The sequence below is a fragment of the Vitis riparia genome, chromosome 2 (assembly GCF_004353265.1).
Source record: "Vitis riparia cultivar Riparia Gloire de Montpellier isolate 1030 chromosome 2, EGFV_Vit.rip_1.0, whole genome shotgun sequence".
Taxonomy (NCBI): domain Eukaryota; kingdom Viridiplantae; phylum Streptophyta; class Magnoliopsida; order Vitales; family Vitaceae; genus Vitis; species Vitis riparia.
The window spans coordinates 14,346,079-14,372,475 of NC_048432.1; the positions used below are offsets into that span (position 1 = coordinate 14,346,079).

The window sequence follows — 26,397 nt, forward strand, 5'->3', positions numbered from 1 at the left end:
TGTGATGGCCCAACTAGTAATTCCTTCTTTCAACTAGGTGGGCCTTTTTTTCTTCTTTTTTTAATTTCAAAAGAAATTATTAATTTTGTTTAAATAGATTTTTTTTTTTTTGTTGCAATATTGTATAGATTTGTAGAAAACTAAAATAATAATTTTATTTATATGAGAAGTCTAGTTATTATTAAATTAAAATGAAAAGATTATATTTTAATCCATATAATACTATATTTGAGTTATTTTGGAAAATAATTATTTGAATTTTGAAAAAATATGTGTTTTAAAATATTTCTAAATAAGTGAAGGTAAAACTAATTTATAAAAATTATTTTTTTAACATTGTTTTAAATTAATGAATCAAAACCTACTTTTTCCATTATATTTTGTTTGATGTAGCATACAAATAAGTCACTCAAATTAGATTTCTCATTTTTGGTTACAACATTTACAAATTTGTCTTTTAATAAAGATGATGTGATGGTCACGATTAAGTAAAGGTATTTATAAAATTTAAAATGGATAAAAATTGATTGTAAAATAAATGATCTAAAATCAAATTTATTTAATACTCCTTTTTAATAGATTGCTTGTAATTTGATGGATTAGAAAAATGGTCAACTGTTGTAAAATAAACATAGATTAAAAAAAGAACAAGGAGAGGAAAAAAAATATATAATTATGTGATCATCTTTTATTAACTCAAACACTATGATAATCGTGTTGTGATCTATGTATTATCATAGAACGACAATTCTTTTATAATATACTTCAATCTATTAGAATAATCTGGTTGGTCAGGATGAACATTTGGAAGTATGACCTAATAAGAGAAGTTTGAATTTGGTTAATAAGTATGAACAAATATGATATTCTAAATTATTTCAAATTTATTCGATCTTGAATTTAAATTTTATCACTAATGATATCCTAAATTTATCTGGTGTGATTAAATGTAATTTTCATTATTTTTTTTAAATGTCTAAAAATGTTATCTTTTGACTAGAAACATAAAAATAATTGTACAAACTTGTAATAAATGATTTCTTATTTATTTATGAAAAAACCTCTTTTATCTAGAAATTTCATCTTTTAATCCTAAATCAATTTATAACAAAAAATCTATACTTGTTTTGGCATATGAGATTACAAAAATTAAATTAAAAAAAAAAATATATTTTTAAATAATTGTTCCAAATGAATGATTATTATGTGAGAGGATGATGACTGTTGGGGTCTACACAAAAGGCAAAATTAAAAAATGGATTCACAGTTATGCAAAATGTTTTGCATAATTTTTTATAAATAATTTAAATTTTTGAGAAAAAAGTTATTTTTTAAAATTATTTTTTAGAATTATTTAATTAAAAAGACAATTAAAGATCCAATTTTGAAAATCAAACCGTCTGTATTTTTCTATCATATTTTAATAAAAATATACTATTTTTTTCTTTCTTCTCTTTAACCAATTAATTATTTTTTTCTTTTTTATTCCTGGCATAGAAGCAATGCCTCTGGTTTATGTTGATTGGGTATAAAAAAAAGGCTCTCTTCGATGCCACCTCCCACGCTTCTCTACTATCTTCCCATGGCGCCCTCCATCTCCCTGTTCAAATCACGTGACGTTGCCGTCATCGGGGCTGGCGCTGCCGGTTTAGTCGCCGCCCGTGAGCTCCGCCGTGAAGGCCACAAGGTCGTTGTCTTCGAGCGGGAACGCCAAGTGGGTGGGACCTGGGTCTACACGCCCACAGTGGAGACGGATCCACTTGGCTCCGACCCGTCTCGACACATAGTCCACTCCAGCCTCTACGCCTCCCTCCGCACCAACCTCCCTAGAGAGGTCATGGGTTTTCTGGACTACCCCTTCGTATCCACTGGTGAACCTCATAGGGACCCCAGAAGGTTTCCGGGTCACCGAGAGGTCTCGCTTTATCTCAAGGATTTTGCGGTTGGGTTTGGACTCAATGAATTAATCCGCTTCGAGACGGAGGTGGTTTATGCTGGTTTGGTTGAGGATGAGAAGTGGGGAGTGAAGTCTAGAAGCGGAAACGATGCGGCAATTGATGTGGAGGAGATTTTTGATGCTGTGGTTGTTTGCAATGGCCATTACACAGAGCCCCGTCTTGCAGAAATTCCTGGTAATTCTTCAGATTCATCGTTTATTTTCACCTTGTTATTTGGGATTTTGTTCGTCTATGAATTCAACTTTCGCTGACGTACTGATGATCTAAATTGCAATTTACTGGATTTGTGATGTTAGTTTCAAATACTGATTTACTGGAAGAATAATAATTTCTCATAATGTTGACATCTTAAGTTCAAAACTAAAAACTTCTGATGAATGGACCTCATCGGAATCCAATTTTTGATGTTTGCACAATTTTGGACATGTAGATTGGAATTGCATTAACCTCATGAATGAGAGCATGTGTGAGTTATGCCTTATTTGTCTTGGATGTATGTTAAATGATAGTTACAAGGTTGAAGTTTGGGCTTTATTGGGTGCATTTGGAAACTCTTTGCTAACACTTGGTGTTGGGAGTCTCATTCCATTACCGGCAAATGATCTGCTCTTGCATTGGCATTCTGTTCTGTTTGTCACACTAGCAACATCTGAATTGAAATGATTAGTAGCCCTTGTATGATTCAGGATGCTGTCTGTTATCATTGGTGAAGAAAGATTCATTGCCTGAAGATTTTTTTGGAAGATAATCTGATGGAAAATTTTTAAGCTAACCGATAAGAGTTGGGAGCAACAAGTTTAGGTTTTCACAAATCTGAAAAGAGTTGATCACAAGACAATTGAAAGATCATTCTTAATTTTACGAAATGCTAGTATAATTCTTAAATAATGTATTTTTTTTCCTCGAAATTAAACACTCGTGGTGAAAATTATTTGGTCTTATTATTATTTTTCGTCTAATTGCTATGTATTCCTTTTTCCAGGCATTGATGCATGGCCAGGAAAGCATATGCATAGTCACAATTATCGTATTCCTGAGCCCTTTCGAGATCAGGTATGTGTCAGTTTTCATTTTTCCTCGTGTTTCTACTTTCTATATTGCTTTTTATAGAGGCATTGCTTTGAAATTGCTGGCTTGTGAATTCTTTTGTTTCAACTGCCACTGAAAAAATGTTCATATGACTTCTCCCCTGCTGAAATTGTGAGTTTGGTTTTGGATGGCTCATGGAAGTTGAATTGCCCAATTAAATTGTATCTGCACAAATCATTCATCATGATGGGAATGTCATAGAAGATGGTAGCCATCCTTGAAAAAATAGTGCCATTTGAAGTAGCAGTGTTTCAAGCAAATCCTAAACTGTTCTTGAATCGTCAATTCTGATGACATTTGATGTTCTTCCACATCCCCATTCTAGATTTTTTCTTCTCTATCTAGATAGCGAGGAAACCATTCAATTTCCATGGAACGATCATACACGCCCCTGTTCAATAATCTTATCATAAGAGCTTCATCTTCTCTATGTCTAGCTAGGGATTGACCTTGCTTTGTGGAAAGTAAGAAAGCATGGCACAATGAAGAAAACAGAGGATTTAATAAAGAGTTATAAATGAAAAACTATCTATTCATTGTAAAGTATTTTTCTTTTACAATTTTGTTCTTTTTTGTTCTACTCTCTCTCTCTTTTTTTTTTCCTTACCAAATGATTAGTTTTACCTTGTTATTGCCTGTTATGGACAGGTTGTAGTTTTGATAGGGGGTGCTGCAAGTGCTGTTGACATCTCTATGGACATTGCTCAAGTTGCTAAAGCAGTTCATATTGCATCTAGATCAGTTGAGGCTGGAATCTTGAAAAAGTTATCTGGCAATGCCATTGATAACATGTGGCTTCATCCTATGGTAAAAGTACTCATCTCTGGTACATGGCTATCAAAAGATGACCATGAAGGGAATTGTTTGACCCTGATGTGGGAGATGGATTGATAGAAAATATGCTAATATTAACTAGAATAATGCAGATAGAAAGTGTCCAGAAAGATGGTACTGTGATATTTTATGATGGGAGTGTGGTTCTTGCTGATGTAATTCTGCACTGCACGGGGTATGCTCCCATTGTTAAACTTCTATTCTACGAAGTTGATACTGAATCACAAAGAATAGAACAGTAATTTGCAGTTGTTTCACCTTTTCCAGATACAAGTATCATTTCCCTTTTCTTGACACCAGTGGAATTGTCACTGTGGATGACAATCGTGTGGGACCTCTATACAAGCATATTTTTCCACCACATTTGGCTCCAGGGCTTTCCTTTGTTGGTTTGCTATGGAAGGTTATATCTACTTGACTTTATATCCTCTTGGTTTGATCAGCTTCATTGTTCATCCTTTTTTATGATGGAAGTAAAACTTCGCTTGTGGTTGATGCCAGGTCCTCCCTTTCCCCATGTTTGAATTCCAAAGCAAATGGATAGCAGGTGCTCTCTCAGGTCGGATTGGACTCCCATCGCAGGAGGAGATGATGGCAGATGTTTCAGCCTTTTATTTGTCACTAGAAGCTTCTGACACACCAAAGCACTACACTCACAACTTGGCTGATTCTCAGGTAAATTTGGTCAAGAGCCTAATGTTTGGTGGCAATGCCAATTGTCTTTATTAACACTGTTAATTAGAACTCGACACTTGGTAGAACTCTTATATAAGTGGGTTAGGATACTGTCATGTTCATTTTTCTTACTGGTTATCTCTCAAAGTAATGTTGAAACTGTTCTTGGATGCCATTTTGCAGTTTGAGTATGATGATTGGCTTGCCTTGGAATGCGGGATTCCAGGCGTTGAAGAATGGAGAAAGAAAATGTATGAAGCAACTGCCAAGAACAGGAAGGTCCGACCAGACAAATACCGCGACGAATGGGAAGATGAAGACTTAATGTTGGAAGCTCAGAAGGACTTCGCTAGATGCCGCCCGAATGGGGCTGGTGACAATTGAAACCAACCTCCCCTACAAAATAAGCAATGAAAAAAAAAAAAAAAAAAAGCCCGATAAGGATGAATATGGATATCGTCTTGGTTGATTCATTCATTGTTCTTCTCTTGAGACTTGAGGTATATTAATTGAATAATCAGCCATAGCGTAGATATATATATATCGATTGTCTTGATCGCTCGATGTAATTGAACGTATTGAATTTGAAAACTCATGATTCATATTTAAAATAAAAGAAAAGGCACATGGTCTGGGACGTCGGCCTCCTATTAAAACCAGGCTTTGTCGAGTTTGCACGTGCTGCTACAGCTGCATGACTGACAAGCAAAAGCAAATGAAATTTGAGTGCTACGACGTGTTTTTGGAAAAATTAAGGGTCTGTTTGGTTGCTGTTTTTGAAAACTGTTCTGAAAAACAGTTTTTGAGAACAGATTTTAAGAACAGTTTTTTGTGTTTTTAGAAAAAAAATTGTGTTTGGAAACTGAATTTTGAAAAATAGTTTTTGTTCTCAAAAAAAAAAAAAAAAAACATGTTTGGTTTAGTTAATAAAAAAACATGTTTGAAAGATGTTTTTTTTTCTTTTCCAATTAATAAAATATTTTCTTCAAATAACTTTATATTATAAATTTATAAATATTTTTAAATACACATTTCATTTAAATTAAAAAAATTATTTAATTTAAGTTTTTTTATATAAGTTGATAAATTATTAAAAATAAAATAAAATATGATGTATGTATTTCACATAGGTCTTTTGTCCATCCTACTTGTACAATTATAAATTAAATTTATAAGCAATATTTAATCATTAGAAATTAAAACAAACATCACATAACACTAATGAGAACTAGTTAAGTTAACAAATATATATAAATTCTAACAAAACACTAAAGTGTTGACAAATATTTAAAATTAAAAATAAGATAAGTCATGAATTGATATTAATATAATTTGCCCACATCACTTCAGCAATTTGATCTCTACAAGCTGCCATAGCTGCTGCACTCTCATCTGATAAATCAATTGAATGGTTTCTGCTACTTGTGCTATCTTCTTCACATTCGATTGAAAGGTCTTCTACCTCATATTCTCTAAACAATTGATCATTCCGAGTTGATAGACAAATCCAATTATGAAGGGTACAACATGCAACAACAATTGATGGTTGCTTACTTGGCTTATAACAAGGCATCATCCTTAATATTGGAAATCGGGTCTTCAAAACACCAAAACATCTTTCAATAATATTCCGAAGAGATGAATGTCTATAATTAAAAAGTTCTTTATACCTGATAGGTTGATTACGTATACCCCGATATTCTTGTAAATGATATCGCTCACCTCGATATGGTGGCAAAAATCTAGATACACAAGGACAAACCCTTAACAAATATTTCTTGCTACTGGAGATGTCACGACTGTGTTGGAGAAGAGGCGATGCGACTGTGCTGGAGAAGAGATGAGAACGGGAAGAAAAAAAAAAACACGGAGAACAAACCCTTTTTTTGTTGTTTAATTTTGTTCTGTAAACAGTAAAAAAACGGGGAAAACAACATTTACATCTGGATTTTTGCCACCATACCGAGGTGAGCGATATCATTTACAAGAATATCGAGGTAGACGTAATCAACCTATCAGGTATAAAGAACTTTTTAATTATAGACATTCATCTCTTCGGAATATTATTGAAAGATGTTTTGGTGTTTTGAAGACCCGATTTCCAATATTAAGGATGATGCCTTGTTATAAGCCAAGTAAGCAACCATCAATTGTTGTTGCATGTTGTACCCTTCATAATTGGATTTGTCTATCAACTCGGAATGATCAATTGTTTAGAGAATATGAGGTAGAAGACCTTTCAATCGAAGGTGAAGAAGAGAGCACAAGTAGCAGAAACCATTCAATTGATTTATCAGATGAGAGTGCAGCAGTTATGGCAGCTTGTAGAGATCAAATTGCTGAAGTGATGTGGGCAAATTATATTAATGTCAATCCATGACTTATCTTATTTTTAATTTTAAATATTTGTCAACACTTTAGTGTTTTGTTAGAATTTATATATATTTGATAACTTAACTAGTTCTCATTAGTGTTATGTGATGTTTGTTTTAATTTCTAATGAATAAATATTGCTTATAAATTTAATTTATAATTGTACAAGTAGGATGGACAAAAGACTCATGTGAAATACATACATCATATTTTATTTTATTTTTAATAATTTATCAACTTATATAAAAAATTTAAAATTAAATAATTTTTTAAATTTAAATGAAATGTGTATTTAAAAATATTTATAAATTTATAATATAAAGTTACTTGAAGAAAATATTTTATTAATTGGAAAAGAAAAAAAAACATCTTTCAAACATGATTTTTTTATTAACTAAGCCAAACATGTTTTTTTTTGTTTTTGAGAACAAAAACTGTTTTTCAAAATTCAGTTCCCAAACACAATTTTTTTTCTAAAAACACAAAAAACTGTTCTTAAAATTTGTTCTCAAAAACTGTTTCCAGAACAGTTTTCAAAAACAACAACCAAATATGCCCTTTATTGTTCTCTAAACAGTGCCATTTTGAGAACACGGGGAACAGCAAAAACAAAAATGACTCTCTCAACCAAACAAGTTTTTGGTGTTTTTTGTTTTCAAGAACATAAAACAGTTCTTGAAAACACTAAACAAACATGCCCTAATTTAAATTGTTTTGGATGGATATACTGACAAGCACCCATCCACTTTAAGGTGGTGTCATGCCCACCCATCCACCGATTCCACCCATCCGCTTTGAGAGTCCGTTCACCAACATAATCCATTCTCATTTCTCTCATTGTTTATCTATTATTAATCTCGAGGTTGTTTTTGGATGCCATTTTAATGCAGTTTGAGTATGGTGACTGGTAGGGGTTTTAGCGGGTGAAGAATGGAGAAAGAACAAATATTTTGCAACTTCTAGGTGCAGTTAGGCTTTATAGAGACACATTGTCCAACAAGTGGGAAGAAGAGGCCTTGGGATCGGAAGTTTATGGTCAATGCTAGTGTGGAGATGCAGTTTGATTAACAGATTCTTTACGTGTGAAAAGAAATCAAACATTGTTCTCCATTTTCATACCACTCGTTTTCAATGTTGTCCTATAATGGCATGAATGACAATCAAAAGTAAAGTTGATGTCATATTGTTTATAAATAATGATAAAAAAAATTATGTTATGTGTGAGGACAATGCGTTCATATTGTGTGTTAGTAATTTTGTTGGTATTTTTGTTTAAATTATTTTTTGATTTGTAAAACTTTTTAGATAGTGACTTTTATGTACATATGAAAATTTTGAAGTTATTATTTGCTCAACTGAAAAATTATAAGTAAGCCTAAAAAATGTTGAGTACAAACAAGTTAGTTTTCCTGATAAGAAATTGTTGAATCGAAAGTTTTAATTGAATTAAAATGTCTTAATTAACTTGGAAAGAATTTTAAGTTAGAATCGAATTAGAAGTTTTGATTGAGTTAAAATATTTAATTAATTTGGAAAGAATTTTAAATTAGGGTTGAATTAGAAATTTTAAATGAGTTAAAATGTCTTAATTAATTTGGAAATGAATTTTAAAAAGAAATCCATTTAAAACTCTTGAGTTTCTAAATTGTTTTTGATAAAATATAATTCATAAATTGATTCTAATTCCACTAGTTTTATATATATATATATAAGAACGCATTGAGGGAGACTCAATTTAATTTATCATATAATTCTTAATCTTTTAGGAATGATTTAAAGTATTGAATTTTTGGTTGTTTAAAACTTGCATCCTTTCAACAAAGCGAAATATTCATTGAAACAATTGGAGATCGTTACGTAGTGAATGTGGATAAGTTATAAGTTTTATAGAGTAAGTCTTTAGAGTGAAATAATTGAGTAAATTTATGTAACTTGATCTCATAATTAGCATTTAGATTTGAGGTCTTAGTGTGAGGGTTTTCAATGTAAACTTTTTTTTGTATCTCTTGCATATATATTGGATATTCTATTTAATAATTTTCTAAAAATACACCCCTTCACCTTCCTTCCTTTATGTGTTACCTTATTGGATAAAGGTTTTTCAATATGATTTTAGACTATGCAAAATTTTCAATGTGAATTTTTCATATAAGAAAATTTGAAATGTTAAATAAAAGTACAAGACAGTAAAATTAGAGTTTAAATAAAATTTGAATCATAATTTAATACATTTGTGTTTTTGTATTATTTACAATGTGATCATTACAATCTTTGTATCATTTATTTGTATTTATATTTTATATAAGGAAATAAAATTAATGTACAAACTTATTAAAGATAAGACTACAATGAGATCAAAATACAAAGTAACAAAATAAGTATTAAATAGAAATTAATAAGATACCAAATGTAGCATAACGGGTAGGTAATACCAAAGTGCATGCGTCCCTTATGGATGATATATTTATGTATGATACGAAGCCACGCTCTTAATGACATTATCATTTTCATATAAAATGCCAAAAATAATGCACAAGTTGCATTATGGATTTAAATATTTTCCGCCTATCATTATTCTATGACTGTAGCAATGTGTGTGCAGGGTGTAGGTCAACGACTACATTAAAAAATTTATGTTGATTCGTGTCCTTGGGCGCCGTGGGATATTGTTATGTGCTTTCATTAAATTGGTGTTTTCGTCGAATAGGGAGATGGTGAAATATTAAAATAATTTTATTTAATTATTAAAAAAAAATTAAATTTATCAAAACTTTTGACGTTCCAGTGTTCCAGCCATCTTTTCCTACCTGTGGTAGTTTCTATATTCTACTCTGCACCAGACTATCAATGTCGCTCACAATCTCCGAATTGAAAGTGCGCAACGTAGCCGTCATCGGCGCCGGCCCCTGCGGCTTAAGCGCTGCCAAGGAGCTTCGCCGAGAAGGCCACAAAGTCGTGGTGTTCGAGCGGCAAAGCCAAGCAGGCGGCACCTGGGTGTACAACCCCACCGTGGAGGCAGACCCACTTGGATCAGACCCGTCTCGAACCATAGTCCACTCAAGCGTCTACGCCTCCCTCCGCACCAACCTTCCCAGAGAGCTAATGGGGTTTCGAGACTACCCCTTCGTATCTACGGGTCAACCCTACAGCGACTCCAGAAGGTTTCCAGGTCATCGAGAGGTCTTTCTTTATATCAACGATTATGCTACTGCGTTTGGACTCACTGAGTTAGTCCGCTTTGAGACAGAGGTGGTTTATGCTGGGTTGGTTAATGGGAAGTGGAGAGTGAGGTCTAGAATGGCAAATGGTGTGACAGTTGATGAGATTTTTGATGCAGTGGTTGTTTGCAATGGGAACGACACAGAGCCTCGTACTGCCGATATTCCGGGTAATTAATATGATTCATCCTTTATTTGGATGGTGAAGATGAATCCTGTAACCCACTGCATTTAATCAGTTTAAGCGTGTCTAAGTCCGTCTGATGTTCTCTAATTTTGATTGGTGTAAGGTCTTGCTAATCCGGGTTGATTTTAAATTTGAAGAGTGACAATTTTTTATGCTTGTAATTAAAGATTAGATTGGTTTATTTTGATAATAGTAGTTTGATGGAGTGGTTGCGTTAGTGAGGGTGTAACATGTTGGAGCAGCTTCTCTGGAGCGAATTCGTGTGGTCTGGTCAACTGTCTGGTGGCGACACCAAAGCACCTTTTACAAGCTTGAAGGAGAGAAGGAATGCTTCTTTCTGATAATATTTTGCCCACATTCGATATTTGACATGGAGTCTACATGTCAAATTTCTAATAGTAAAACGCACAGGATGTGGATATCTAATGGATTGTTATGTTCATTGGGTCATATAACCCTGATTACTTGACTTGGGATCCAACCAAACCCAACCTAAGTGGGACTGGCCTTGGAAATGCTGTGTCGGCCTAGCCAGCCTAAGGCATTGGGCCTCAACTAGTCTTAGGCCAAAAATCTGCTCCGCCATTTATAGCACAAGGAGCACCGCACAATTTTCAACTCTCAAACTTTGAATTGCATTTCCCTTGTAAAAGGTTTAAGGCTTGGTTTTATTGGGTCCTATACCATTTTGAACAATTATCCGGTCTTGCCTCCATATTCTGATATTCGAGTCACACAAACGACATTCCAAAAAATCAAATTATTAGTTGCCCCTGTATCATGGTACAAACTGCTATCACATAGTTTAGGTAATATTCATAGTCAGAAGGCTTTCGGAATATCGCACTTAGTTTTAGAAAATGCTAACATGATTCTTAAATACCGATTAATTGTTGCAAAGAAATTAAATTATATTGGTCAAAATTACTTATCTTGCTATTTCTTCTTCATACTACTGTGTATTTTCCCAGGGATTGATGCATGGCCGGGGAAGCAAATGCACAGCCACAATTATCGTATTCCTGACCCCTTTCGAGATCTAGTAGGTGTCAAGCTTCTGCTTGTCTTTATATTTCTGTATTTCTATATTGCAATCTCAATCATCATTGCTTTGATATTGCTGGCATGTAAATTCTAGTATGTGTCCGATTTCAACTGCCAGAGTGTGTTTATGTCCTTACAATTTTCCTCTCCTGAAATTCTATCTTTTTGGCTTTATAACCTCTGTTCTATTTTTTGTCCCTACCATGGACAGGTTGTAATTTTGATAGGGGTTGGTTCAAGTGCTCTTGATATCTCTATGGACATTGCTCAAGTTGCCAAAGAAGTTCACATTGCATCTAGATCAGCCAAGGTTGGAGTCTTGGGAAACGTGTCTGGCTATGATAATTTGAAGCTGCATCCTATGGTAGAGGTACGCATCTCTGGTATATGGCTATGTAAAGAAGTCTTTGGAGAGAATCCTTTGATACGGCATGTGGAAGATTGGTTGAGTGTAAAGTTCTAATATTAACTAGAATAATGCAGATAGAAAGCGTCCACAAGGACGGCTCGGTGATATTTAATGATGGCAGTGTGGTTCTTGCCGATGTTATTCTGCACTGTACAGGGTATGCTCCTATTTATTTAACTCCCATTCTACAAGGTTCACAGTGAATCGGAAAGTCGAATACTGGCAGGAATAGCACCACAACTTGCAGTTTTTTCACGTTTTCCAGATACAAGTATCACTTCCCTTTTCTTGACACTAATGGCATTGTCACCGTGGAAGACAATTGCGTTGGACCACTATACAAGCACACTTTTCCACGGGCTTTGGCACCTTGGCTTTCCTTTGTTGGGTTACCATTGATGGTTCATTTCTTCATGAGTTTTTATGCTCTTGTTTATGTTTTGATCACATCCTCCGTTCAGTATTTTGATTATTAATGGTGGCAGGGTATTGGCTTCATCTTGTATGAATTTCAAAGCAAATGGATAGCAGGGGTTCTATCTGGTCGGATTGGACTCCCATCTGAAGAGGAGATGATGAGAGATATTGAAGCATTGTACTTGTTGCTTGAGGCTTCAGGCACACCTACGCGGTACACACATGGCATTGGTCATTGTCGGGTAAATTTGTTGTTTTCTTCAAACCTCATGCTTCATTATCTCCATGATGAACGCTGCTAATTGGAACCATAGATCGTATAGAAGTCCTTACATGATATAATTAGTATGCTAGCATTCATTTTGCCACAGTCGACATTTACTAATATTCGAAATGCTAGTTGGAACCAAAATGAATGTGGGATTCCAGGTATATTTTTATAAACTTGTATTGAAATTATTTTTTGATGCCATTTTTGCAGATGGAATACATGGACTGGTTTGCTGGCGAGTGTGGGATTCCAGGTATTGAAGAATGGAGAAAGGAAATATATTATGCAACCAAAAAGAATTATATTGTCCGTCCACACGCATTCCGTGATGAATGGGATAATGAGGACTTGGCATTGAAAGCTCATGAGGACTTTACCAAATGCCGCTCAAATGGAGTTGATCGCACTTGCATCTCCTAATAAGCAGTTCAATCGGACCACCTAAAAATAAATCAATCAAAGAAGGGATGAAGTGAAAATGAAGCAGACACTTGATTGTTCTCCTTTTCATCGCTTGGGTGATGTTGGTCAAATAATTCATTAACTTTTTAATAAATTTGAACAAGTAAAACATTGACTTTCGAATATGAGGGATAAAATGCAAAATACGTCAGAATTTGAGAAAGTAGAATTTATTTAACCTTAAATTTTATTTTATGATGAACATTTTTCTTTTCATTATGAAATTCAAATTTTAGGATTAAAAATAATTCCAAGCCATATAATCATTGGTAGAAGAGATTGCAAAATGCTCCAAAACCCTATACTAATTTTTTTCTTAATTATTTTAAAATTCAAATAATGATAAATATGATTGGATCGTGATACGGCACTTTCTTTTATATTGAATATTATATATATATATATATATATATATATATATATATATATATATATATATATTTAAACCAAATCATTTTGTTGTGAAACGAGAAGAAGGGTAAAAAGATGAATATTTTTTCTTTAATTTTACTTATTGAATTTCATTTAATTGTTTCAAGATATTTATAGTAAATAAATTTATCAAAATTTAAAATTGAAATTTATTTTTAATAAAAATAAATAAATACTTATTATTATGTTTAATTCTTCAAAAGTATTAAGAAAATGGAATGAGTAAAGGTTTATAAAAAAAATCCATTTCTTTGGTTACATTTTTATATTTAAAAATAAAAATTTCCATAAAAAATATATAAATCTCTTCTATAAATAGAAATTTACCTTAAGTTATTAAAATGATGTTTTAATATTTTAAATTTTTGAAAAAAAATTAAATTTTTTTTACTTCTTATTTAAGTCCACCATGGATGTATGTACTTTGCATAGTAAAAAAAAAAAAAAAAAATCCAAACCTAACCTTGACAATTCTATTTGTTCGTTTTGTTTGGTTTTTTATTTTTGAATTTTTGACTTTTTCACAAACAACCTAACAAAAGAGTCATATTTTTCTTTCCTTCTTTTCTTTTTCTCCCAAAATTTTCTAACAATTAAAACATTGTCTAAAAGTTCAAAATAAAAAAGGACAAAAAGGCTAAAAGTAAATTATTAATAAAAAATTAAGAAAAAAAATTACATTACTAAGAATTCACTTCCTTTAACTATTTTCCACCTATTTTTAAAAGGAATTAAAAAAACTTTTTTTAAAATAAAATATTGATTTCAATAGATGTATAGGAAAATATCGATTAATATTTTAATACAAAATATTGGTAAGATAAAAATTGATGAAACTCATAAAAATATTTAAAAAAAAAAAACTCTTAAAAATGATATAAAAAATATAATAGATATTTTGAAACTATTTTATTAAATATATTAATATATGTATCATATGATATGTGATATTCCTAATAATGTTTAGAATTTAAAAACATGATTTATATATGCATGTCTATATAATTTTGATATATTCGATAAAATAAAAGAAATTATGATACGTATATAAGTATTTTTTATTTTAAAATATTGATTATTTTATTTATAAATTTATATAGATATTATATGGAAAAATTAAAATTAATTTATTTATAGTAATTTTATTTTAATTAATTTATAATATTTATATATAAAAAATATATATTAATTTATATACATATAATTTATAATATTTAATATATATTAATTGAACCCATGAAATGCAAGGATGCCCGTGCGACCATGCTGCCTATATTTTAATCCATGAGGCTATATATATATATTAGGTATATATAAAATATGTAGCCTCATGGATTAAAATATAGGTAGCATGGTCGCACGGGCATCCTTGCATTTCATGGGTTCAGTTCGCATTAGTCTACAATCCCACATCGGAGGCTGCCGACATGTTGAGCGTCGGTGTCTGCCAATAAGTCGCGACACTTTCATCCTTAGGCCAAGCATTATCCTCTGTTTCCCCCCTTTTTTTATAATCCTTTAGAAATTCAAAACACAAATCAGTTGCAGCTTGCAAGTGGCACCAAGCTTCTCACCTACTAGTTGTTTCTTGCCTGTCGTAGCTGCTCTTTGCGGTGGCCTGTCAATTATCAATGTCGCCCACAATCTCCGAAATCAAATCACTCAACGTAGCGATCATCGGCGCCGGCGCCGCTGGTTTAGTTTCTGCCAGGGAGCTTCGCCGAGAAGGGCACCAGGTCGTGATGTTCGAGCGGCAAGCCCAATTGGGTGGCACATGGGTATACAACCCCGGCGTGGAGGCAGACCCACTTGGGTCAGACCCATCTCGAGCCATAGTTCACTCCAGCCTCTACGCCTCCCTCCGCACCAATCTCCCCAGAGAAGCCATGGGGTTTCGAGCCTACCCTTTCGTATCCACTGGTCAACCCCATTGGGACTCCAGAAGGTTCCCAGGTCATCAAGAGGTCTTGCTTTATCTCAATGATTATGCCACTGAGTTTGGACTCACCGAGTTAGTCCGCTTCGAGACAGAAGTGGTTTATGCTGGCTTGGTTGAGGACGGGAAGTGGAAGGTGAGGTCTAGACAGGAAAATGGCGTGGCAGTTGATGTGGATGAGATTTTTGATGCTTTGGTTGTTTGCAATGGCCATTACACCGAGCCCCGTACCGCAGAAATTCCAGGTAATTCCTGTGATTCATCAATTTTTTTCCCCAGTGAAGGTGAATTAGGTTTCCAACTACATAGTTTTTACAATAACGCATGATTGTAAAGAAATTAAACTATGTTAGTGAAAATCACCTAGTCTCACTATCTTTTTTCATTGCTATTGTATATTCTTTTCAGGAATTGATGCATGGCCAGGGAAGCAAATGCATTGCCACAATTATCGTATTCCTGAGCCCTATCGAGATCTTGTACGTTTCAGGTTTTTTTTCTTTTCTCCTTATGTTTCTATTTCCTATATTGCAATCGAAAGTATCATTTTGATTTGATATCGTTGGTTTGGGAATTCTTGTATGTATCGTGTTTCAACTCTCACAATGTATTTTCCTATGCCATCCTCTCCTTCTGAACTTCTATATTTGATTTGATGGCCCATGGAAATTGAATTGCATCATTTAGTCCTGTTTGTAGTTCACTTGCAAATCATTCACAATGAATGGGGCCTTTACAGGGACGAGGCCATAAGCCTAAACTGAACTTACATCACCAATTCTGGTCATGTCTGATTTGCTTTCTTTAAAGAACATGATATACATTATGAACCCAAATCCTAGGGACTTAAGCTTTAGAAAAGTTGGTAGTTTAACAGAGTTTAGCAGGGAGATGTCATGTGTTTGAGCCTTTCCCAATTTTCAGTTGTTTGTCTACTAGGGAAGGTGTTGATACAACCCAAATCCTATAAGCTTAAGCTTTTAGGAATGGGGAGAGTGTTAAAAAACATGATATACATATTGAACCTAAATTTTATAAGATTGAGCTTTTAAGAAAATTGATAGTTTAACATCTTCAACATTCCCTTTACTTGAAAGTTATAGCAAGACCATTCAATTTTCATGCAATACTCCTTACTGAATAATTATGTTCTTAGGTGATTCATCATCTTTCATGTGTCTAGCTAGGAATTGGTATTGCACCCATGGAAGTGTAAGAAAGGACGGCATACTGAAGAGAACAGAGAAATTAATATAAATGACAATGACCCATTTGTTACAAATGCTTTTACAATTTCTGTTTTTTGTTCCATTTTTTAATTTTAATTTTTGGGTTTTAAATGGTTAGTTTTACCTAGTTATTTCCTGCAATGAACAGGTTGTAATTTTAATAGGGAGTGGTCCAAGTGCTCTGGATATCTCTATAGACATTGCTCAGGTTGCTAAAGAAGTTCATGTTGCATCTAGATCAGATGAGGCTGAAGTCTTGAGAAAGCAGTTTGGCTATCATCATATTCAGCTGCATCCTATGGTAAAAGTACTCATCCCTGGTAAATGGCTATGTGGAAGATTGGTTTAGAATATAAAGTACTAATATTAATTAACTAGAACTATGCAGATAGAAAGCATCCAGAAAGATGGTACCGTGATATTTTATGATGGGAGTATGGTTCTTGCTGGTGTGATTCTGCACTGCACGGGGTATGCTCCAATTTGTTTAATTTCCATTCTATGGAGTTGTCACTGAACCGTAAGATAAGAATTTACTGGAATGAAGAGCACCATAACTAGCAATTGCTTCGCATATTCCAGATACAATTATCATCTACCTTTTCTTGACACTCATGGCATTGTGACTGTGGACGACAATTGTGTGGGACCATTATACAAACACATTTTCCCACCAGTTCTGGCACCGAGGCTTTCCTTTGTTGGGTTACCATGGATGGTTCATATCTACTCGACTTTATATGTATATGCTCTTGTTTTTATCAGGATGGAAGTAAGACATTGCTTATGGTTGGTGCCAGGTTCTCCCTTTTCCCGTGTTTGAATTCCAAAGCAAATGGATAGCAGGTGTTCTCTCCGATCGGATTAGACTCCCATCGCAGGAGGAGATGATGGAAAATGTTTCAGCCTTTTATTTGTCACTAGAAGCTTCTGGCATGCCTAAGCGCCACACTCATAAAATGGGTGCCCATCTGGTAAAATTTAGTGAGGCCTACTGTTACGGTTGAAAGCTCCTGCCAAATGTTATGTTAAAAAAATTAATCAATAATTGTAAAGTACAGTCAGGAGGGTGATCAAAGCGTGGTCATTTTTGCTAACATTTGTCTTTTAAAGTTTGATGTTGAAATTATCTCTGGATGCCTTTTTTTTGCAGTTCGAGTACAATGGCTGGCTTGCTGCTGAGTGTGGGGTTCCAGTGACTGAAGAGTGGAGAAAGAAAATGCTTTATGCAACCTTACAGAACTATTTAGCCCACCCAGGGACATACCGTGATGCGTGGGAAGATGATGACTTGGTGTTGGAAGCCCTTATGGAGATGGCCACAGTTGCAACTCTTGATTAACAAGTCCAATCCAATCACCCAAAAATAAACAAATCAAAAGGAGTGTGTATATATATACATAGAGAGAGACCAAGGCTTATTTTCCTACTCATCTTGGTTAAATCCATTGCTGTATCGGAAGATAATACTTTAAACAAAATCCTAATACATTTTTATAAATATATTTAATTTAGATTTTTCAAACTTTGTTTTTATTTTGTGATTTTTTTCTAGAGGTGTGAATAAAAAAAAAACCCTTTTTTCCTCCTCCGTTGGTGCTAACGTCAATCACTCTTTCATTTTTTTGTTTATTCTCTCCTAGGTCCGACCACCAAGGCACCAACTACCACAAGCCAACCTTTGCCATTTTTGTTTTCTTTTTCTCCTTCCCCCACCACCAGCCATCGGAGGCAGTTTTATCTTTGACTTGTTTTCCTCAATGGGCTCCACGTTTTCCCCCTATGTCAGGCTTTCATGTCTTCACACACATTTACAAAAATACATAAAAATTACAAACGGAATTTAAGATCCAAATTTAAAATCTTTACCTTCAAATAATTAAAATTTTGTGCACTTTAAAATTTATATCTTTCATCACATAGTTACAATTTCTCAAAGCTATAAATACTATACATTTCAAAATATTATCTTCAATTTGAAAATATATAAATACTATATTTTAATAACATAAATATTAATCATTCTAAATATAGAGTGTACGAAGTATAAATTATTTTTAGAGAGTATTCGTGAGTCAAGGCTGTGTCAACTGCTTCTTCCTCCTCGCCTACCAGGGCCAATTTTCCCCCTCGTAGTCGTGGCCCCTTACCTTTTCCTCTTGCATTATTATTTTTTGTCTTTTTCCTCCAAAACATGCGAAGGCAAATCAATAAATTTTTTTGACCTTTCTACACGAAGGAGCCTGGAACGAAGGTGAATGGTGATATCGTAGCACCCAAGTCATTGACTTCCTAGCACAACCGTCAAATTCAGCGTCTTTGCATTCTGCCAGATCGCAGACGCACTTTCCCTCGTCGAGTTTTGGGGGCAAAATAGTCCTTTTCAAGCCTTTCGCAAAACTTATGTTCACCTAACCCTTTTGTTGGTCCGTATAAGCAGGTCATAAAAAATAATTCTTTTAAAAAAATTTAAATTAAAATCTCAATGAGACTTTATATTTTAACTAAAGCCATAATTAGTAATTGAACTAAAATTGTAATTGATAATTCAAGTTTGCCTTTAGCGGTTAAATGAGGCTTCATTTTTTTAATTGAAATGACTTCGATTTTTTTTTATATTTTAAAATTTAATTAAAAATGATTAGATTGTAAATTTTTTTAATTAAAAATATATATTTTAATAATAATAAAATTTATATATATTTAAATTTAAGGATCTAATATTCTTTTAATAAAAATAAATTGATAAATATAATAATAAATAAATATTTTATTTATTAATAATTTTAAAATAACAAAATTATGTGACATAAATAAAATTATAAATTATAAATTTCACTAATTTAAAATATTTAATTTATTATATTTTAAAGATATTAATTTATTTATATTTTAAAAAATTTATCTTTATCGAAATAATAATACACTTTTTTTCCTAATCCCTTTCTAATTATGTGTATTTAAACATAATTAGTCATTGTAGCTTCAATTTAAAAATAAAGTTTCAATCCCTAACTACGGTTTTATTCAAAAATGAAGCATGTAATTGCAGCTTTTAACTTAGATTTCGGAAAAAAAAAAAAAAAATTACGACAGGATTCCAACGGGTGACAAATTTGAACATAAAGTCCATTAAACCTTATATCCTTTTTTTCTCTATAAAATGGGCTATTTTGCCCCAATACTTCATCAAAACAACTCGTCCCGTAATTAGCTGTCTTTCTCTTCAGCCCCTCTTTGTTGTAGAAAACTGAACCATGTCATCATGTAACGTAGCCGTTATTGGAGCTGGCCCAGCGGGCTTAGTTGCAGCCCGGGAACTCCGTCGGGAAGGCCACAAGGCCGTTGTGTTCGAGCGCCAAGCTCAAGTGGGTGGCACCTGGGTGTACCAACCCAGCGTGGAGGCAGACCCACTCGCGTCCGACCCATCTCGACCCATCGTCCACTCCAGCCTCTACCCGTCTCTCCGCACCAACCTCCCCAGAGAAGTCATGGGGTTTCGAGACTACCCCTTCCTGCCCACGGGTTTAGCCCATAGGGACTCGAGAAGGTTCCCGGGTCATCGAGAGGTTTTGCATTTTATCAATGATTTTACCACCGAGTTTGGACTCAATGATTTGATCCGCTTCGAGACGGAGGTGGTTTATACAGGGCTGGGTGCGGATGGGAAGTGGAGGTTGAGATCCAGAAGCGCAAATGATGAGGAAGTCGACGAGATTTTTGATGCTGTGGTTGTCTGCAATGGGCATCACACTGAGCCCCGTATTGCCGAAATTCACGGTAATTCTTCCCTTTCATAACTATCATAATTATAAAAGTATAAATTATGTTTATCATCTTATATTAAAGAATATATATTATTTTATATTAAATTAGATAGTAATTAAAATAAATATTTTGATATTTATCTTTCAACTAATTTTATTAATTATTATAAAAATTTTAATTTAATTTTTTTATATATTGTTTCGTTCTCAAATTTTAATTTTTGAACTTTATTTATTACTTTTATATTCCTTCCATTTTCACGTTACTTCTTAACATTTTTTTAAAGTAATAATTTTTAATTAGAATTATTTTAAATTAATTTAAAATAATAGGGATAGATAAATTTCTAATTTTCTTATAATTGATCATATTAATGTTTTAAAAAAATTATATTATATTATAGTTAACTTGCTAAAAAATGTTTAAAAACTTGAAACTATTAAAAAGTTTTAAATGAATTATGGATCATCGTTTTTTTAGTGTATTAATTTATTTTTTAAAAAATAAATATTTTTTTTTTAAATTTTAAATTAGTTTTAATTTTTAGGAAATGATTTTGACTTTATTTTGGATTTTTAAAAATAATCTCTTGAAGAGATAATTTTCGTCTTAATCAAGTTACGTTCTAACCGACAAAAACTACAATAATTTTTAAAATATTTTCTTCACCTCGGTATTTTATAAATTATTTTTTAAAACTACCACACAATCTTTGTGTAGCAAGTTCAAACCTAGGCACTTCAAACAAATTAAAGTCATTATCGTATTTAAATAATTCAAAACTTTATTTCCTTAAATAATTACATTACGCATTCACCCAAACTCAAATTGGGCTGGTGCACTTTACCTGTTGAGCCAGCCCAAAGATCTAAGATGGACGATCTCATAAACCCAGGAACTAAATATATTGAAGGGTGTTCCTTACCTCCAATCAAAATTTAGATGCTTTTAAAGTTCAGTTGTTGTACTCTGATGGGTTAGATGCATACTATACTGCAAGGGGCATTGCACATTTGTGACCTATTATGTTTGGATTACATTTCCGTCATGAAAGGGACTGATGTGTGATCAAGCCTTGGGTGTTTCGGGTTTACGTTAGATGGTAAGTAGAGGTTGAGACTTGGTTTTACTGGATGGTAAGTAGTCCCATTCCATTCAGGACAGTAATCTGGTCTTTCTCAGGACTTCTGAATTGAATTAATTTGATTAGTGGCCCTTGAATCAGGAGATCTACAGCCATCATATGGTGAAGAAAAGATTCACGGCCACCAGGCTTTTGGAAATTGGAACATTTGATGGATAAATTTTCACATAACTTAAAAAGTGTTAGCTGGAAAGCGTTTGCAAGATCATTCTTCATGTTAAAAAATGCTAACATAGTTCTGCAAAATTTTTGGCCTTACTATTTTTTTTCTTTCTGTATTCTTCCTAGGCATTGATGCATGGCCGGGGAAGCAAATTCATAGCCACAATTATCGTATTCCTGAGCCCTTCCGAGATCAAGTATGTGTCAGCTTTCTGCTTCTCCTTATGTTTCCATACTTCCATGTTGAATACTAGTGCAGCATCCTATGATATTGCTGGTTTTGGGAATTCTTCTATGGTTAGGGTTTCAACTGCCACAGAATACATCTGTCCCATCTCTCCCCCCTGAAATTCCTAGTTTAATTTTGCATAGACCCTGAAATCGAATACCAAATTGATTGTATCTGTAGTTTTACCTACAAATATATTGGTTATTTTATCTATGGGGGGTTTTACCTTACTATGTCCTGCAATGGACAGGTTGTAATTTTGATAGGGAATGCTTTTAGTGCCGATGATATCTCTAGGGACATTGCTCAAGTTGCCAAAGAAGTTCATGTTGCGACTAGATCAGAAGAGAACAGTATGTTGGGAAAGCGGCCTGGCTATGATAATATGTGGCTTCATTCTACGGTAAAAGTGTTTTCTCTCTGGTATAAGGCGATCTATAGAATTCCATCAAGGGAATTGTTTGACTCCTAATGTAGAAGATGGTTGATTGAAAATGCTAATACTAAACAGAATGATGCAGGTCGAAAGTGTCCACAGAGATGGTACAGTGATATTTCAGGATGGAAGCGGGGTTCTTGCTGATGTGATTATGCACTGCACAGGGTATGCTCCAATTTGTTTCACTTCTATTCCACAAAGCTAGCTCGCACTGAATCATAAAGTAGAACACTGGAATCAATAGCACAGTAATTCATTCCCAGTTGTGTGACCTTTTTCAGGTACAAGTATTATTTCCCTTTTCTTGATACCAATGGCATCGTAACCGTGGATGATAATCGTGTGGGGCCATTATACAAGCACGTTTTTCCACCAGCTTTGGCTCCAGGGCTTTCCTTTGTTGGGTTACCATGGATGGTTCATTTCTAACTTTTGTTTTTATCAGATCTTTTGTTCAGAATCGCTGAAGATAGTAGTGAACCTTTGCTTTTGATTGGTGGCAGGCTCCCATTTTCGCAGTGTTAGAATTGCAAAGCCAATGGATAGCAGGCGTTCTATCTGGCCGAATTGGACTCCCATCACAGGAGGAGATGATGAAGGATGTGGAAGCCTTTTACTTGTCGCTCGAAGCTTCTGGCACGCCTAAGCGATATACACATAAAATTGGTGATTATGAGGTAAATGGGATTAATAATCTGATAGGCCAGAGATGATTTTTTGGATGCGTATGATCAGGGGGGTGATGTCTAATACCTCTCTATTAAAAGCTAGGGATTATGAATTTCGATTGCAATTTTGCAGTTCGTGTACATTGATTGGGTTGCTGCTGCGTGTGGGCTTCCAAGACTTGAAGAATGGAGAAAGAAAATGTATCATGCAGTTTTCGTCAACAAGAAGGTCCGATCAGAGGCATATCGTGATGAATGGGACGATGAGGACTTGGTGTTGGAAGCTCAGAAGGACTTTCTTAAGTCAGTAAAGTGATCCAAGCTTGGATTCCATTTCACCTTTGTAATATTTAAATATAAATAAAAGAAGTAGAGTGATCCAAGCTTAGATTCCATTTCACCCTTGTAATATTTAAATATAAATAAGAAAAAAACCCTCGACAACAAGAAGGTCCGACCAGAGACATATCGCGATGAATGGGAAGATGAGGACTTGGTGTTGGAAGCTCAGAAGGACTTTCTTTTAAGTAAAGTGATCCAAGCTTGGATTCCATTTCACCTTTGTAATATTTAAATATAAATAAAAGAAGTAAAGTGATCCAAGCTTAGATTCCTTTTCTTGTAATATTTAAATATAAATAAAAGAGATTCCGTTTCCGTTTCCTGTAATATTTAAATATAAATAAAAGAAAACCCTGCACCAGCCGGGAATCGAACCCGGGTCTGTACCGTGGCAGGGTACTATTCTACCACTAGACCACTGGTGCTTCTTAGTGAGGTTGCATTTAATAGCTGAATTATAATGCAAAAAATACACTTTTTTTTGGGTTCAAGAGGCAAATTGAATTGATTTTTTTGACTTATGCAATAATATAATTAAAATATTAATACTGTTTAAAAGAGCAAAAGAAGGGGAAAGGTTAAAAAAACAAAGGCTATTAGCAAATGAGAGGCAAGAGTGAATGTCGAACAGTAGAAGTAGAAGTAGAAGCATAGGTGAAGGAATGAAGCGCATCAAAGCCCAGTGTCACCGATTCTCATGAAAACATTTGAATTTGAAGGTATGGTCGCAGTCAGTACGAAAACATTTACGTGGGTGTAAACCGCTAAGGCAATATTGCTCACAAAGGAGAATAATGGCAGGTATAAAACAGTAGAGGCAGCAGAGAGAAGAGACAGTATGAAATTAATATTGTTTTTCACATTGTCATGTTGCATGCAGGCATAACTGGTAAGAAACGATAGAGATGAATGGCTCTCAGATTTTCCATTTCGAGTGTTGTTCTCTTAGGTTTGTGGGACATGCCCTTGTGCTTCATTGTGTTGATTTTGGGGTAACATTTCCCAATCCAACCTGAGGCTCCCCATCACCCCCCTCAAGTGCCTTTGAGATTAGACCCCTCCTCCCTGGTCCCCTTTCTACTCCCTCTGTTCCCAGCTTGCAAACAGCTGTAGTACTGCTGCTCACATTCACAAATGACAAATCCTTTTTATCAGTCTCTTCTCTTCTTACGGCCCCAAATTTCCATTTTCCATCCATTTATAGCAGAAATTTTAGTCACTTTTTGACCAAAATGGAAGAGGCTTTGAGGAGACTTTCTGTTTTTTGGAGAAATGAAGATTAGCAACTTGTTTATTTCTGAATTGTTTGGATGGTTACAGGCTTACAGCACCCATGTTTTCTATTTTCGAAACTTAAGTGTTTTTTAAATGAATCCATTTTTGGAAATTGGTATTTAAACGATTATTATTAACATGTAAATATATATGGAAGCTTGCATGTTAAAAGAAACTTCTCGGTAAGGAAGAAACAGTAGCCAATTTTATCATTTAGTAAATTAGTACTAGTCTATGCAAATAGGGATGATCATGTATCGAAAAAGTAACGTGAAGTGCCATTCCGTAAATATGAATTAAATAGGTACCTATGAGAAACAATATTTGCTCTACAAAATCGGGATTTTAGTAATTCTCCTTTCTCCATCCCTAACTGACCATTCATAAAACACCCCAATAAAACACAAAATTACCAAACGCATCCCCAAAGCCCTCAGGTTCAGTGCAGGGGCGATCGGTGAGGGACACCCTTTCTCCTGTTTATTCCACCGGCGTTGTCTGACGCCGGTGAGAGGATCGGACGGAAAGGGAACCGAGGCACAGAGACGCTGCTGCGCTTTTTCTTCACGAACTCGGTGGTTGCAGTGCAGGCCAGCGCTCTGCAACTCACTGCACCGCCGGTGGAGCTCGAGCCAGACGAAGTTCTGAGAGAAACAGGGGAGTCGAGGACAGATTCTGGGGTCATTTGGCGGTCGTCGAGCTCGGAAAAGGCCTCGCCTCGTGCTCTATCAGGTAATGGAAGGAATTCAAAGTTGTGGAGGTGTTTTGTGGCACCACCTTTGACGTTCACCGTGTGATGAACCTGTGACGGCGAAAACTGGTGAAACCAGAGGTACCCAGATGGAGAAAACGAAGAAGGTTAATGATAAATTTCAAGGCAAATCGAACCTTGCATGCGAGAGAGCAGAAGAGATATGGGTCTTGCAAGCTTCGGTCGCAGGTGTAGCAGAGGTTGCCGGACCCTCTAAAAGGCCGAGACATAGGCCTTTGGTTCAAAAACACCACTTTTGCACTGTTTGTTGTGTATGACTGCAAAATCAAGTTACACAATTGAGAGTTGAGAGAGGGGAACCCTTCTTTCCTTTTAGGGTATAAAGATTCAAACTTACTTGAACAAGAGAACAATCCATCAGCTTTTGAGCATCATCCAACCGTATAACGTCGTGATAAACGTACCTCCTTATCTGAAACGTAAAAGAAACGAGAATTTCGTGCTAGTAAGTCCAAAATCTGTAGTGATCTTTACAAATTAAAAGCGGAGATGTTGGGTTGTGCAGTTAGGGGTGCATATGGACCTGTAGAAGGCGGTGATGGCGGTGAGGGAGCAAACAGTGGGGGCAGATGCTGGTGCAACAGTCCAAGCAAAAGATGTTCTTCTCGTTCTTCTTAGCACACTCATGAACCACACACGCGTTAAAGAACTTCTCCCCCAGAAGAATTTCAAGCCAGTGAGGAATATCACAACCAAAACCAACCTGCAAACACCAAGAAATCCCCAAAGATTAACCTCATGGGAGAATTCAAAATTAGGCACCAAAGAAGAAAATATTCACCATTTTCACTTTTTTACTCTTGTGAGATGGAGGTTGGAGGAGGTCAGGAATGGTTATAAAGAGCAGCAGAGAGTTGAAGACCTCATAAGAAATTCAAGGTTAGAGGGAGCAAAAGAGGAAAATGGAGAGGGATAGGGGAAGCGGAAAGAGTGCAAGAAAAGGGAAACGGCGCCTGCAAAACTGGCACTGTGGTCTTACAACTCTTACTGTTGTTACCAAGGAAGTGACATGAGTGTGAGGAAGTGGGGGTTGAGCCTCATTTATAGTGGGGTTACTCTCACCA

At 34.7% G+C, this 26,397-nt stretch overlaps 5 protein-coding genes and 1 non-coding gene across 12 annotated transcripts; 4 read left to right on the top strand and 2 right to left on the bottom strand.

The window, feature by feature from the left end:
• The first annotated feature begins 1,525 nt into the window (after positions 1–1,525).
• On the top strand, positions 1,526–5,215 carry LOC117926969 (flavin-containing monooxygenase FMO GS-OX-like 3). Its single transcript, XM_034846316.1, has 7 exons — positions 1,526–2,132; positions 2,941–3,011; positions 3,696–3,854; positions 3,974–4,056; positions 4,149–4,284; positions 4,383–4,556; positions 4,740–5,215. The coding sequence occupies exons 1-7, from the start codon at positions 1,550–1,552 to the stop codon at positions 4,938–4,940; spliced, it is 1,407 nt and encodes a 468-aa protein (XP_034702207.1). The 5' UTR covers positions 1,526–1,549; the 3' UTR covers positions 4,941–5,215.
• A 4,535-nt stretch (positions 5,216–9,750) lies between these two features.
• Positions 9,751–12,895, top strand: LOC117930559 (flavin-containing monooxygenase FMO GS-OX-like 3). Its single transcript, XM_034851202.1, has 7 exons — positions 9,751–10,317; positions 11,306–11,376; positions 11,590–11,748; positions 11,862–11,944; positions 12,053–12,188; positions 12,273–12,446; positions 12,686–12,895. Exons 1-7 carry the CDS (start codon positions 9,777–9,779, stop codon positions 12,893–12,895), a joined length of 1,374 nt encoding a protein of 457 aa, XP_034707093.1. The 5' UTR covers positions 9,751–9,776.
• A 1,863-nt stretch (positions 12,896–14,758) lies between these two features.
• LOC117927789 (flavin-containing monooxygenase FMO GS-OX-like 3) lies at positions 14,759–18,044 on the top strand. 7 transcript variants are annotated; one of them, XM_034847478.1, is made up of 7 exons: positions 14,762–15,550; positions 15,714–15,784; positions 16,683–16,835; positions 16,923–17,005; positions 17,117–17,252; positions 17,335–17,508; positions 17,688–18,044. In XM_034847478.1, the coding sequence occupies exons 1-7, from the start codon at positions 15,001–15,003 to the stop codon at positions 17,874–17,876; spliced, it is 1,356 nt and encodes a 451-aa protein (XP_034703369.1). In that variant the 5' UTR covers positions 14,762–15,000; the 3' UTR covers positions 17,877–18,044. The 7 variants fall into 7 exon arrangements, with proteins under 7 accessions (XP_034703374.1, XP_034703395.1, XP_034703401.1 ...); XM_034847483.1 differs by lacking the exons at positions 17,117–17,252; positions 17,688–18,044 and having other exon boundaries at positions 14,759–15,550; positions 17,300–17,449; XM_034847504.1 differs by lacking the exons at positions 17,117–17,252; positions 17,688–18,044 and having other exon boundaries at positions 14,759–15,550; positions 16,913–17,005; positions 17,335–17,423.
• A 1,690-nt stretch (positions 18,045–19,734) lies between these two features.
• On the top strand, positions 19,735–23,571 carry LOC117928879 (flavin-containing monooxygenase FMO GS-OX-like 3). Its single transcript, XM_034848962.1, has 7 exons — positions 19,735–20,314; positions 21,735–21,805; positions 22,088–22,240; positions 22,359–22,441; positions 22,558–22,693; positions 22,780–22,953; positions 23,078–23,571. The coding sequence occupies exons 1-7, from the start codon at positions 19,792–19,794 to the stop codon at positions 23,258–23,260; spliced, it is 1,323 nt and encodes a 440-aa protein (XP_034704853.1). The 5' UTR covers positions 19,735–19,791; the 3' UTR covers positions 23,261–23,571.
• Positions 23,572–23,640: 69 nt separating this feature from the next.
• On the bottom strand, positions 23,641–23,711 carry TRNAG-GCC. The gene has a single exon. It is a non-coding gene; the product is annotated as a tRNA-Gly (tRNA).
• A 1,105-nt stretch (positions 23,712–24,816) lies between these two features.
• LOC117904833 lies at positions 24,817–26,287 on the bottom strand. The gene is made up of 5 exons (XM_034817608.1): positions 26,115–26,287; positions 25,857–26,036; positions 25,671–25,745; positions 25,450–25,590; positions 24,817–25,363 (listed from the first exon to the last, which is right to left on the bottom strand). Exons 1-5 carry the CDS (start codon positions 26,115–26,117, stop codon positions 25,001–25,003), a joined length of 762 nt encoding a protein of 253 aa, XP_034673499.1. The 5' UTR covers positions 26,118–26,287; the 3' UTR covers positions 24,817–25,000.
• Positions 26,288–26,397: the final 110 nt, after the last annotated feature.

Coding starts and splice junctions, on each gene's coding strand:
- LOC117926969 (XM_034846316.1), top strand. CDS start 1,550: ATGCCACCTCCCACGCTTCTCTACTATCTTCCCATGGCGCCCTCCATC. Junction 4,057..4,148: donor GTAATTCTGCACTGCACGGG/GTATGCTCCCAT, acceptor CACCTTTTCCAG/ATACAAGTATCATTTCCCTT. Junction 4,557..4,739: donor ACAACTTGGCTGATTCTCAG/GTAAATTTGGTC, acceptor GCCATTTTGCAG/TTTGAGTATGATGATTGGCT.
- LOC117930559 (XM_034851202.1), top strand. CDS start 9,777: ATGTCGCTCACAATCTCCGAATTGAAAGTGCGCAACGTAGCCGTCATC. Junction 10,318..11,305: donor TCGTACTGCCGATATTCCGG/GTAATTAATATG, acceptor GTATTTTCCCAG/GGATTGATGCATGGCCGGGG. Junction 12,447..12,685: donor ATGGCATTGGTCATTGTCGG/GTAAATTTGTTG, acceptor CCATTTTTGCAG/ATGGAATACATGGACTGGTT.
- LOC117927789 (XM_034847478.1), top strand. CDS start 15,001: ATGTCGCCCACAATCTCCGAAATCAAATCACTCAACGTAGCGATCATC. Junction 16,836..16,922: donor ATATTCAGCTGCATCCTATG/GTAAAAGTACTC, acceptor AGAACTATGCAG/ATAGAAAGCATCCAGAAAGA. Junction 17,253..17,334: donor TTGTTGGGTTACCATGGATG/GTTCATATCTAC, acceptor GGTTGGTGCCAG/GTTCTCCCTTTTCCCGTGTT.
- LOC117928879 (XM_034848962.1), top strand. CDS start 19,792: ATGTCATCATGTAACGTAGCCGTTATTGGAGCTGGCCCAGCGGGCTTA. Junction 20,315..21,734: donor CCGTATTGCCGAAATTCACG/GTAATTCTTCCC, acceptor TATTCTTCCTAG/GCATTGATGCATGGCCGGGG. Junction 22,442..22,557: donor GTGATTATGCACTGCACAGG/GTATGCTCCAAT, acceptor GACCTTTTTCAG/GTACAAGTATTATTTCCCTT.
- LOC117904833 (XM_034817608.1), bottom strand. Junction 25,746..25,856: donor GCCATCACCGCCTTCTACAG/GTCCATATGCAC, acceptor TTTACGTTTCAG/ATAAGGAGGTACGTTTATCA. Junction 25,591..25,670: donor TGGATTGTTCTCTTGTTCAA/GTAAGTTTGAAT, acceptor TTGATTTTGCAG/TCATACACAACAAACAGTGC.